This window comes from Anolis sagrei, chromosome 6, assembly GCF_037176765.1.
Source record: "Anolis sagrei isolate rAnoSag1 chromosome 6, rAnoSag1.mat, whole genome shotgun sequence".
NCBI lineage: Eukaryota > Metazoa > Chordata > Lepidosauria > Squamata > Dactyloidae > Anolis > Anolis sagrei.
In genome coordinates this window covers 25172928-25186859 of record NC_090026.1, presented here as the reverse complement: position 1 = coordinate 25186859, position 13932 = coordinate 25172928, and the positions used below count along the sequence as shown (strand labels likewise).

General features: G+C 43.3%; 1 protein-coding gene across 1 annotated transcript in view; it reads right to left on the bottom strand.

Moving 5' to 3' along the window:
- Positions 1 to 5196: 5196 nt before the first annotated feature.
- Positions 5197 to 13932, bottom strand: part of NAT14 (N-acetyltransferase 14 (putative)) — an 11293-nt gene continuing 2557 nt past the window's right edge. Inside the window, exon 3 of the mRNA XM_060780631.2 lies at positions 5197 to 12432. Within this exon, the coding sequence (XP_060636614.2) occupies positions 11890 to 12432 (543 nt within the window). The 3' untranslated portion in view covers positions 5197 to 11889. The remainder of the gene's footprint in view (positions 12433 to 13932) is intronic.

The following is a 13932-nucleotide window of genomic DNA, read 5'->3' as shown; positions in this document are numbered from 1 at the left end:
AAATTCAGGACATTTCCATGAAGGATTTCAAGAGAATCCCAGAGATAGTAGAATTCCCACTGGAGAATGTGATGTACTTAGATGGAGGTGGTACGTGTTGGATTGCCAACTGTCTGAAAGGAAACCTTTAAGACCCATAAGTCAGTGTAATCATGCATGCAATTTTTAACATACCCCGTGAGTCTAGCTGTGTATCTGTGTGATGAAGAGCAAGATCTGTCCAGGACTATGTCTCATCCCCTTGTATTTCTGTGTTCTTTAATCTACGCCCCCATAACTTTTATAAGAGAGGCTGTGTGCCTGCTCTTTTAACATCTGCTAATTGAACTTTCCCTATGTAAAGGAAGTTCAGACTAGGTCTGAACTTCTGCTGCTGAAATATGTTACATGAAAGCCCATCTGATTGTCCCTCTTTATCTTGGTTTTGTGCTCCCACCTCTTTTTCAAGATCACATTTCATTTGGAGTTTCTCCTTTCCCCTTTCCCACTTGCATTTTCCACACATCTTCTGCTCCCTCTCATGTGTTAAATTTAACTAATGCCTTTCCCTGAGCTTTACCATATACTATATTTTAATGCTTTTTATTCATTAGATTTTATCAAGTGATAAGTGTGTCTGAAGTGTTATAATACGTATATTTAAGTTCTTAATTTTGTTATTTTTGGGTTGTGTGCCAATCCCCATTGGAACCACCTTGACTGGCTTCTGCCAGACTCTTGGCAGTTCTATCTTTAAATCCTCATATCGTGTAAGCTTTTCCAGTTATTTCTCTTCAATCCTGCTGTCACCTGGGATTGCAACATCGATAATCCATACTCCCCCCCCCCCCCCCCCCACACACACACACACACAATCGTGGGGTCAGGAGTATTGTGCTCCAAAACTCTGTCAGTCTGAATTCAGAAGTCCCAAAGTAGTTTAACGTGCTCATTTTCCGTAACTTTTTCAGTCTTGTGATCCCACCAGTTCTTTGTCACAGGCAGATGGTATTCGTGGAACAAGTTCCAATGGATCATCTGAGCAACTATGTTATGCCTCTGTTTGTAGTCCGTCTGCGTGATCTTCTTGCAGCAGCAGAGTATGTGATCTATCATTTTGTCTGCTTCCTTGCAGAATTATTATTATTGTTGTTGTTATTATTATGTTCAACCTAGTTAAAACTGGATTTTGAGCTTCGTATAGGATCAAGCCGTTCTACTCTGTTAACAACTTTTGTCATCTTGACCATACTTTGACATTGCTTGGCCACCTTTCTCCTGGCTTTCATCTGTGAAATGTTGGAGAATATGCAACATAGAAAAGGCAGCACAAGTTTTCCACCTCTGACTTCAGTATGTTACCAACTCTGTTCCTATTCCTTGCCCTTCCCAATAGGCTCAGGCAAAAGCAAGCTGCTGCATCTTACTTAGCTTGTATGTTCTTCCTCTTGAGAAAAAAAAATCCTGAACTATACTCTGATGTTGCTTGGCCCCACATATTCTGATATTCATTTGTAAAATGTTGGAGGGTAATCCAAATAGGATGTTGTTGTTGTTGTTCATTCGTTCAGTCGTCTCCCACTCTTCGTGACCTCATGCACCAGCCCATGCCAGAGCTCCCTGTCAGCCGTCACCACCCCCAGCTCCTTCAAGGTCAGTCCAGTCACTTCAAGGATGCCATCCATCCACCTTGTCCTTGGTCGGCCCCTCTTCCTTTTGCCTTCCACTTTCCCCAGCATAATTGTCTTCTCTAGGTTTTGCTGTCTCCTCATGATGTGGCCAAAGTACTTCAACTTTGTCTCTAGTATCCTTCCCTCCAATGAGCAGTTGGGCTTTATTTCCTGGAGGATGGACTGGTTGGATCTTCTCGCAGTCCAAGGCACTCTCAGAACTTTCCTCCAACACCACAGTTCAAAAGCATCTATCTTCCTTCACTCAGCTTTCCCTAAGGTCCAGCTCTCACATCTGTAGGTTGCTACAGGGAATACCATGGCTTTGACTAGGCGGATCTTTGTTGCCAGTCTGATGTCTCTACTCTTTACTATTTTATCGAGATTGGACATTGCTCTCCTCCCAAGAAGTAAGCATCTTCTGATTTCCTGGCCACAGTCTGCATCTGCCGTAATCTTTGCGCCTAGAAATACAAAGTCTGTCACGGCCTCCACATTTTCTCCCTCTATTTTCCAGTTGTCAATCATTCTTGTTGCCATAGTCTTGGTTTTTTTGACGTTTAGCTTCAACCCGGCTTTTGCGCTTTCTTCTTTCACCTTGATTAGAAGGCTCCTCAGCTCCTCCTCGCTTTCGGCCATCAGAGTGGTGTCATCTGCATATCTGAGGTTGTTAATGTTTCTTCCAGCAATTTTCACCCCAGGTTTGCATTCATCAAGCCCCACACATCGCATGATGTGTTCTGCATACAAATTAAAAAGATTGGGTGAGAGTATGCAGCCTTGCCGTACGCCTTTCCCAATCTTGAACCAGTCTGTTGTTCCGTGGTCAGTTCTTACTGTTGCTACTTGGTCCTTGTACAGATTCCTCAGGAGAGAGACAAGGTGGCTTGGTATGCCCATCCCACCAAGAACTTGCCACAATTTATTAAGATCCACACAGTCAAAGGCTTTAGAATAGTCAATGAAGCAGAAGTAGATGTTTTTCTGAAACTCCCTGCCTTTCTCCATTATCCAGCGGATATTGGCAATCTGGTCTCTCGTTCCTCTGCCTTTTCTAAACCCAGCTTGAACATCTGGCAACTCTCTCTCCATGTATTGCTGGAGTCTTCCTTGCAGGATCTTGAGCATTACCTTACTGGCATGAGAAATAAGGGCCACTGTACGGAAGTTTGAGCAGTCTTTCGCATTTCCCTTTTTTGGTATGGGGATATAAGTTAGGATAGGATAGGATAGGATAGGATAGGATAGGATAGGATAGGATAGGATAGGAGGTTAAAAATACCTTCCTGTTTTACACCATCTCAGTTTTCCAGTGCAACAGTTAAAGTTGTCTTTTGGGACAATCCTTCCATCTCAATTTCCTGTTTGGTTTCTTACCCAGATATCATACTGGGATGTTCATTCACCACAGGATAAAGTTGGAAGAAACGGATGCTTCCCCCAAACCCAAGCTCCTTGGAGGAAGGGTGGAATATAAATGAGACTGCATAGGAGTAATCCTAACAGGATGCTACTTCTTGAAGTCCTCAGATCTGCAGAGGACTGAACATTTCATAATATGCTGAGTTTTATTCTTTTTCACGGGATTACGCCCACATAGAGATGAAATGCAGGCGAATACTTGCTGGTAGCTCTTCTCGCAGCAAGCCAAATCCATCCATAGGGAAAGCGTCATAGGAAATATGAGTCACAGCCTTCACCCCAGCCAAGACGGTCTGGGAACAGAGAAGCAGCTGGTCAGTTTTTGCATTTGGAAAAAGTAATAGAAATAGCAAGGTCCAGGTGGAATTGTGCAGGAAGTGGCAGAGGGAGGAGAAATGCCACCTTAAGCCTGGTCTTACTGAAGAACAGAATTAATCGTGTGCTAGCCTCAAGAATCCCATGCTGGTTCCTTCCTAGATTTTGGATCATTTGCTTAGTCCAGACACCTGCATAGTAGGGGTTTCTGCTGCTGGGCCAGTTCCAAGGTTTTTGGCACAATAGCTGAATAACCATAGCAACTCAGTGCTATACAGTTAGATATTCCAGATTAATTTAGAACAGTGGCTGGCTATTGGGAGGATGATTGAAATAGAGACCACTGAAGTACAGGCAAGTGCTGACTACTTCCTCCAGTTTTTAATTACTTTAATATACATGTATTTTCTGAAAATTATTCAGCTTAGTTCTGAATCCTGCACCATTTTTAAAAGGCTAGGTCTCAAATGCAGGTGTCATTAATACTGCAGCTAGGCCTTCACATTTGCAGCCTTGGCTTTTGCCAATTTGATTAATCACGGATTTCATTGATATATTATCTCTAGTAATCTCTAGGCCCTTCAGAGATTAGGTCCTCCACTTCCACCAAAAGTCATGCTGGTTGACATAAAGTTCTTAGAGAGGACACTTCTCTAGGCATTTGTAAGTCCTCCAGTGGGGTTCCATGTTCAAGCAGAACTTGAGTCCTAGAGTTGTGGTGGAGGATCTAGAGATTACTAGAGAGAGTTCTCTGAGGTAAAAGAATAATAAGTTTTTCCTCTTTCATGGAGATCCTGTGGAGGACAGTAACTGAATTTGGAGCCCATCCTACTCTATACAGTCCTAGAACATCATCAATGTGCCATGCAAGCCACAGTGGCGCAAAGGGTTAAACCCTTGTGTCAGATGAACTGCTGACCTGAAGGTCAGTGGCTTGAATCTGCAAGATGGGGTGAGCTCTTGTCTATCAGCTCCAGCTTCCCATGCAGGGACATGGGAGAAGCCTCCCACAGGATGGTAGCACATTCGGGTGTCCCCTGGGCAATATCTCTGCAGGCAAACAATTCTCTGACATCAGAAGTGACTTGCAGTTTCTCAAATCACTTCTCACACGATTTAAAAAAATCAATGTACTATGGCATTTCTGTACTAAATCCAGGGAAATCATGCTACCCCTCTATTCTGCCTTGGTCAGAACACACCTGGAATACTGTGTCTAATTCTGGGCATCGCAATTGAAGGGAGATGTTGACAGGCTGGAATGTGTCCAGAGGAGGGCAACTAAAATGATCAAGGGTCTGGAGAAAAAGCCCTATGAGGAGAGACTTAAAGAGCTGGGCATGTTTAGCCTGCAGTAGAGAAGGCTAAGGGACATGATAGCCATGTATAAATATGTGAGGGAAAAGTCATAGGGAGAAGGGAGCAAGCTTGTTTCTGCTGCTCTGGAGACTAGGATGCAGAACAATGGCTTCAAACTACTGGAAAGGAGATTCCACTTGAACATTAGGAAGAACTTCCTGACTGTACAAGCTGTTCAACAATGGAACTCTCTGCCTCAGAGTGTGGTGGAGGCTCCTTCTTTGGAGGCTTTTAAACAGAGGCTGGATGGCTATCTGTCAGGGGTGCTTTGAATGTAATTTTCCTGCTTCTTGGCAGGGGGTTGTACTGGATGGCCCACGAGGTCTCTTCCAACTTTATGATTCTATGAATGTTCCTGGCAGTTTGGACACGGCCCCAAAGAAGCCTACATAAAATGTACCCAAATGGTCCGACCATTAAAATATCTACTTAAAGCACACACTTTATACTCTTTAAATGTTTCAAAATGTATTTATTTATACAGTAAAAGGGTATTCCAGTGCTTTGACATCCTCTTCAGACATCATCCTTGCACAAACTCTACTGTACATTTTTTTTCTTAATGGAACATCAAGTGCACCTTACATTTAACTCTCTCTCACACATTCCTTAAATAAGGTACTCTGTATAACAACACATACATATCCATCACCTTTGGAGTAATAACTCTCTGTAATAAATTAAGTACAAACCTTCCGGTTCTCTGCCCCTCTTACAAAATATCTACCCTGAGAGGCTAATGTTTTACCAAATTTCCACTTTTTTTCCTTCCCTTTAGAAAAACTAATGGTTGCCCTGAGAGCAAAACTAGAGGCGACAGAGGAGGTGAGGTCCAAAAAGGTTTCCCTGCAGCTTTACAAAACATTTAATAGCAGCTGTCAAGAGTGGACAGTTTCAAAGCAATATTATTACAATTGGTTACGTTTTGTCATTATATTACTAGAAATGCTACACAACTATTGTTAGATAGGCAAGTACATGTAACAGGGCTTTTTCTGCAGCACTTTGTGACAGTTTCTACTCAGTAAGTTAGAATGGTTGATTCTTCTAAGCTTCTGGTGAGCAACCAAAACAATGCTGCTACAATATATTGTCGAAGGTTTTCATGGCCAGAATCACTGGGTTATTGTAGGTTTTTCGGGCTGAATGGCCATGTTCTAGAAGCATTCTCTCCTGACATTTCACCTGCATCTATAGCAGGCATCCTCAGAGGTTGTGAGGTCTGTTGGAAATTAGGAAAATGGGGTTTATATATCTGTTGAATGTCCAGGGTGGGAGAAAGAACTCTTGTCTGTTGGAGCTGGGTGTGAATGCTTCAATTGGCCACCTTGATTAGCATTTGATGGTCTGATAGGGACCACCAAATGTAGCACCCAAACATGGTTCAAGAAACATGAAAGCACTGCCGACTATTTCAACCAGAGAAGTCAGCCACAGTAGAGCATCCAGTGAAACAACCTGGACATAGCATATTATTTGAGAACACTGAACAACTACATGTCAAGCTACACAGAGAAGCCATGGAAATCCACAAGCACGTGGACAATTTCAACAGAAAGGAAGAAACCAAGAAAATGAACAAAATCTGGCTACCAGTATTTTTTAAAAAAACTAAAATTATAACTGTTAAAAAAGAACACCACTCAAACACAGGGGAACTCCAGACAAAAAACAATTAGAGACAGCTAATCACCTCTCAACAAAGGATTCCCCCAGCGAGTAACAAGCCACACCTAAAAACTGTCAGGCCATCAAATGCTGATCAAGTTGGCCAATTGCACATTCACACTTGCCTCCAACAGACAAAATATCTTTCTCCCACCTGAGACTTTTCACAAATATAAGCCCAATTTTCCTAGTTTCCAACAGACCTCTCAACCTCTGATGATGCCTGCCATAGATGCAGGTGAAACGTCAGGAGAGAATACTTCTAGAACATGGCCACACTGCCCGAAAAACCTACAACAACCCAATGCCACTACACGTTTTATTTATTTATTTATTTAGCTTGTAGCTCTACTCCCAATTTGGCTCGGAGCGGTTTACAGAAACAGATTAAAACAATACAATTGGGATTCAATATTTGAAAGTGCTGATTTTAAAAAATCACAACAATTTCTGAATGTGTCATAGAGCTCTTCGTATCACCAAGTTTAGCTTCCACCTCTGAATCCAATTTTTATTTCTTCTTTTCTAGGTCTGGTTCCAACTGCATGAGAAAGTGACCTTAGAAATGTGACAAATCATGGCAACTATGATCTTTATTCATCCCTATTACAGACCATGTCAATGCTATAATAAACTGTGAGAGCCAAGGAGGTGGTTTAGACAAAGTACTGATTAACATAAGACAGAAGAAGGGATACTTAGGGTGTGGTGCTGCTGTCCACATAGAAATATATACAAATAGCAACTCTGATGCTGAATTACTGCATTTGCCACAACGGAACTACTGAAAAACCAGCAAAAATATCAGCAAGGTTTGCACAAATAGAAAAGGCCTTCAAAGGGGAAAAGCAAAAACAAAAATTGAGGGCACAACCAATCCAAAAATCTTTTTAAAAATCAGTGAGAATGAAGTAGGTTTAGTGACTATAGATTGCCAAATGTTTTTGGTAGGGTGGAGACAGAAAACAAACCTTCCAAACTATAATATTTGATTATGGTATGGCATGCTTCCTGAACCTAGTTCCTCCCAGAGGGATCATTCACACTACAGTAATAGCACTATGATTCCACTTTAATTTCCATGGCAGCATCCTATGGAATACTCGGATTTATAATTTGGTGAGGTGCCAGCATTCCGCATCTTTGAATTGTTAAATACCGTTCTCCCTTGAACTCTAAACTCCAAGATTCCATATTCTTGTATTGTGCAGTGTGAATGGGATGAACTTTTGGCTGTTTCGGCTGTGGACAACAAGAGTTACAGTGCAGCACATTCAGGTACTCAGGTTTGAGTCCCATTCCCAATGGAGTCCTCCCTTACAGACTGCTCAACATCAAGTATCCCAGTTTCTGTGTATTGTTGGACTGCAGCTCCTACTAGCCTTAGCTCACAGTAAATATGCTCCTTTCTCGGTTTTAAATCCAGATATTTCATTCGTAGGAATTGAAAGCAAACAGCCCTCTGGATTTGTTAAATTGTAGTAATTAGGATTCACTATGTGGGCTGGAGAGTGTGAAGTCTTGGTTCTGCCTTCCTCTCCCTTGCTGCAGGTTTCCCTGTTTATAGGCCTTCCCAATAGTGTAATTCCCTTCCTTTGTATTACTTTTTGGGTAGAGCCTAAAACACCCCTCAGAGGCCACTCTTATTTTTGGTCTATTCCTTTTCCCTGCACAGAACTCTTTGCTGGATCCTCCTTCTTTCTGCAGAAGAGCCTTAGAGGCCTGGATACTGTTCGGAACCATAGGCCTAGCAATCCAAACAGGCATTCTTCGCACCTTCTTCTGCTGCATTTAGCAGTATTCTATACCAGAAGTCCAAAGGACAACAGAAGCTTTTGACCAGCCTAAGCTTCACAGAAAAGAAGATTAAGACAGTTTATAACCATCACTTTACACCAGAGGCAAAAGAGACTTTCAAAGACCCCAAAAAGATGCCTGCAACCAGCAAGTTCTCCTTTTGTAATATATTGTTTTAATTTACAGTATCCTATGATAGTCACAAGTGGAGTTAACCCTTTATTTATCTTGTTTGCAGTAAACTCATTTGGTTATCTTTTCACCTTGCCTCAAAGTGTCTCTGTCTGCTAAGGGTCTTAATCTTAACAAAAGGTATACAGATAGTCCCCAAGCAAAGCCAGATACTATAGTTTCTCCCAAATGGGTTAAACCCTTGTGCTGACAGGGCTGAAGACCAACAGGTCAGAGGTTCGAATACAGAGAGAGCAGGTTGAGCTCCCTCTGTCAGCACCAGCTCCCCCTGCGGGGATATGAAAGAAGCCTCCAACAAGGATGGGAAAACATCAAAACATCCGGGCATCCTCTGGACAACATCCTTGCAGACAGCCAATTCTCTCACACCAGAAGCAACTTGCAGTTTCTCAAGTTGCTCCTGACACGAACAAAAAAAAACTATGTGGGCTAAGGCTACTGGGAGCTGCAGTCCAACAATACACAGAGAGCCACATGCTTCTTTCTCCTTGTTTATACAGGCCTAAGAGCTCCCTGTGAACCGCCTAAATTGACGCCTTAAACCCAGCTAGACTATATGGAGTGACACAGCTCACAGGGTCAGCTGCAACCCTTCCTAAGCAACCACCTAATTCAACAACTGTAAATAAATGCATGAAAAACAAGAGGTCTTTGCTGTTTTTCACCTTCAAACTGGGTTGAATAATGCATGAGATGCAATTAGTGTCGCAAATCCCAGTGGTTCCTGACTGTCGAAAGGCAGCTTCAGGAGGGGAGTGCGTAACCTCATTCCTGGCAGTCATTCTTCTGCTGTCCTATCTGTATTTCTCCCCATTGACAGTATTAAAATAAACAGAACAACTTCATTTTTAAAAACGAAGGTGACTTCTGGTCATTTTTTAACTTTTCTTTTTACTGCAGCCCTCCCAAATTCCACAAGAACCCAAGGATCAGAACAAAAGTGCTTGCTATGAACTAGTTTGAATAAAACATGTACACATGCATGCACTTACTCACTGCAGCACATAATCTCTAAGGACACCATCTGAATTGCCTGCATATAGTGTTTTGAAACGGGGGAGTAGATTACAAGAATATGATTACGTTCTGAACAGAGGTCTCCTGTTCTTTCTTTCATACGGATCTGGAACAGATTTGAAAATGAAGCATCCTGTCTCGTAGGAAGAGCAATTGGATATGTGCAATGCAAATTGGTTTCTGTTTCAGTCCTCTTAAAGAGCTGCTGTAAAACCAACAATGGCCTGGAGGGCATATTCAACTTTGCTTTTTCATGCCTATCCTGCTCCAGAACATCTGCACATTCCACAAAAAGCACTAACACGTGCCTTACAGCAATAAAAATGACCAGCATCTTAATCTTGCTGCATGTCTACTCAGATCAAATTCCCATCGAGTCCAAGAAGGAAAGTGGCTCTTTCCTGAATTACTAGGGAATAAGTATCACTGAACATCTGTGGAAACATCGCCAGAAATGAGATCCCTGAAACAAAGAGTCCTCATATACTGCTGTCTTTTATCCATCTTTCTTCAGCATCAGTGGTGGCTTGTTGCTCCTTTGTCAGAGGGGCAGTGACTCCACTTTAGGTTTTAATCTGAATTATAATGAAGTTGGAGCCCCTGGTGGCACAGCAGATTAAACCGGTGAGCTGAATTTGCTGACCAAAAGGTCGGCAGCTCTAATTTGGGGAGCAGTGTGAGCTCCTACTGTTAGCCCCAGCTTCTGCCAACCTAGCAGTTCGAAAACATACAAATGTGAATAGATCAATACCCTGTTTCCTCAAAAATAATAAAGTGTCTTATATTAATTTTTGCTCCCAAAGATGCACTAGGTTTTATTTTCAGGGAATATCTTATTTTTCCATGTAGAAGAATTCACATTTATTGTTGAACAAAAAAAAAGAGAACATTTATTAACCGCCTTGAGTCGCCAATTGGCTGAGAAAGGCGGTATACAAATACAGTAAATAAATAATAAATAAATATACTATACAGTAATTGTCAGTATATAAATAATATACTGGCCCTCACACACAGGGCCACAAAAAACAAGGGCTGTAAAGTACCTGGCTCCCACACACTGTCTGGAGACTGTAATGATCTCTCACTCCAAATCCTGGACCACTTGTACGGCAGGGATGGTATTGCAGCTTCCGGCCACCAGGGGGAGCATGCTTCCAAACAAAAACTTTGCTAGGACTTACTTTCAGGGGGTGGCCTTATATTTAGCAATTCAGCAAAAATCTCTACTAGGTCTTATTTTCAGGGGATGTCTTATTTTCAGGGAAACAAGGTAGGTACCACTCTGGCGGGAAAATAACAGCGCTCCTTGCAGTGATGCTGGCCACATGACCTTGGAGGTGTCTATGGACCACGCTGGTTCTTCGGCTTAGAAATGGAGATGAGCACCACCACCCTGAGTTGGACTCTACTAGACTTAATTTCATGGGGAAACCTAACCTTATGATGAAGCTATAAAAGTGATGAACCTGTTTTAGGGGGGAAGGACCTTGGGTAGGTACTTCCTGACATAGAAGCCAGTACCCATGACTGTTTGATCCAAAAATATGTCTAGAAAATTCATCCTAAAGGCTACAAAATCCATTTTAGGTTTGATTGCCTGTTACTGCGATAAGAGAAAAATAAGACAATGTCTAGTTAAACACCCCCAAAGGTATCCCCAAAGGCTTAGTCTTTCTTTCCCTTTGTGGGTTAGAAGTGGCATTTGTGTTCAAAATTACTAAGAAGGGAATAATTACATTTTTTAAAAAAATTCTTCAATTTTAAAACACATTTTGAAACCACATTACAAATATATATTTCAAATATGTTACATTAGTTAGAAAACAGTAATATATTTCTCTTTGTATACCTCCAACTTGAACTCCAACAGCTTTCTTCTGCATCTCTAAGTAAATAGTAAAATGAAACTACATTTTAGATGGTTAGTTCCTTGATGCCGGGTACTGTCATCTTCTAAAGTGCAACACACACCAATGGCATGGTATAAATAAAACAGGAAATTCAACATGTGCTTCCTATGCATAATTTACCTGGCACTCCTGAATTAGAGGTTATCTAGGTGTAAAATCTGAACGTGTTTCATACAAATGACACACAGCTTGTATCTAGCCCAAGGCAAGAACTGGTTGTCCCCGTGCCTCAAACTGTACGTTCATAATTTGGGACTGAAATCCCGATACAACACAAGATTCTGAATGCCATGCCAGACTCAGCAGACAATAGTTTACCCTGATTAGCTTTGCTAATCTGATGGTTGCAAAACTTTCCATTTGCAGTTGAAAAGAGCCACCTTATTCTGCCAAGGATTACCCTGTGTGGAGCTTGGCAATCGCTTCTTTCACCACAGCTGGTTTGGGGAGCCCTATACTTTTCCCTGTTCGGGAGCAAAATGATTCAAAACACCCACATGCTATTCCGCCTGGCTCCCTAAGCTTGACAGCTGATGGTTAAACAGCAGGCTCGGCTACTAAAGGTCCTTTCTGAACTCCTGCTGGACTGTGTAACCGAGCCACTGGCGCCCACCGCTCACACTGTAGCCAGAACTTTCAAAGAGCCCAATTGCTGCTTTGGTAACAACTGAGACATGGGCCACTAGGAATCGGAAGCCCTGGGCACGAGCCCGCTTTTCCAGGAAATGGAGGAGGTGGCGCCCCACTCCAGAGCGGCGGTACCAACGGTTGACAGCCAGGCGTTTGAGCTCGGCGGTGCATGGTTCTCCATTGTGGGGCTCCAGGGCCACACAGCCACAGACGTCGTCCTCGTCATACACGGCCACCCAGAGCCCTCGCTGGCCAGCACTGTAGTAAGTATACAACTGCTTCAGGTCAGGTGACCGCCACAGCAGAAGTTTCAGCGCCACCACGGTGAGCAGCACTGGCAGCACAAGGGCCACCACAAAAGAGTTCAGGAAGAAACGCAGGCCGCTGCTCACCACCGCCATCAGCAGCAACGCCAACGGCCGGGTCAGCACATACAGTATCAAGCGGTTCTCGGTATCCTTGAATCCATCCTGGTGGGAGAAGAATGAGAAAGGATATGAAGGAATGATCAGAGAGTTGTGGAGGATCCCATGAGTGGAAACATCACATTCTGAAACAGGACTGTCTGCAATAATAGTAAAGGTAAAGGTAAAGGTTGTCCCCTGACATTAAGTCCAGTCATGTCTGACTCTGGAGTGTGGTGCTCATCTCCATTTCTAAGCTGAAGAGCCAGCGTTGTCCGTAGACACCTCCAAGGTCATGTGGCCGGCATGACTGCATGGAGCACCGTTACCTTCCCGCCGGAGCGGTACCTATTGATCTACTCACATTTGCATGTTTTCGAACTGCTAGGTTGGCAGAAGCTAGGGCTGACAGCGGAAGCTCACGCCGCTCCCCGGAATCGAACCTGCAACCTTCCGATCAACAAGCTCAGCAGCTCAGTGCTTTAACCCACTGCGCCACCGGGGTCTCCCGCAATAATAGTAGTAGTAGTAATAATAATAATAATAATACTTTATTTATATACCGCTCTATCTCCCCAGGGGGACTCAGAGCGCTTTCCAAGTAACAACAAAGTAAACAACATAACCATAAGATTAACAAAACAATATAAGCATAAAAATAGTTGCCATAACACATATATATTAAAAGTAATCCTGCCTGTTCAAGGCAATGTAAAAGGCCGGGCCGAGATTAGTGCAAGCTCAAAAATTCTAGGGGGCCCGGGAATTAAGTGCAGTGCTATAGAAGTCAACAACAATAATAGGTACGGGTCTATGGCTGTTCATTTCCAGGGCCTGTTAGAAGAAGTGACCTGGGTAATTGGTAGGAAGAATAAGGCCATATTCAACAATGTCTAGGGCTAAGCTAGAACTAGTCATTCTCATAGGCTTGTTGAAACCAGCCGGTCTTCAAGCTCTTACGAAAGGAGGGGAGGTATGGGGGCTGTCTAATTTCCCTGGGGAGGGCATTCCAGAGGCGGGGGGCCACCACTGAGAAGGCCCTCTCTCTCGTCCCCACCAACCGTACTTGTGATGGTGGTGGGAACAAAAGGAGGGCCTTCCCAGAAGTTCATGCCGGTTCATAGAAGGAGATGCGATCGCAGAGATAGGCGGGGTCTGAACCGTTTAGGGCTTTATAGGTCATGACTTGCACCTTGAATTTATCTCGGCAATTTATCGGCAGCCAATGAGACTGTTTTAATAAGGGTATTGTATGCTACCTATAGTTTGCTCCAGTAAGGAGCCTGGCTGTTGCCCATTGTACCAGTTGAAACTTCCGGGCCGTCTTAAAGGACAGCCCCACATAGAGTGCATTGCAGTAGTCCAGTCTGTATGTAAACAAGGCGTGGACCACCCTGGCCAAGTCAGACTTCACGAGGCAGCAGCTGGTGCACAAGTTTGAGTTGTGCAAAGGCCCTCCCAGCCACCACCGACACCTGAGCATCAAGCAACAGCATTGAGTCCACGAGGACCCCCAAGCTACGGATCTGCGCCTTCTCTACCTAGGGTTGGCACCCATTCCTTTTC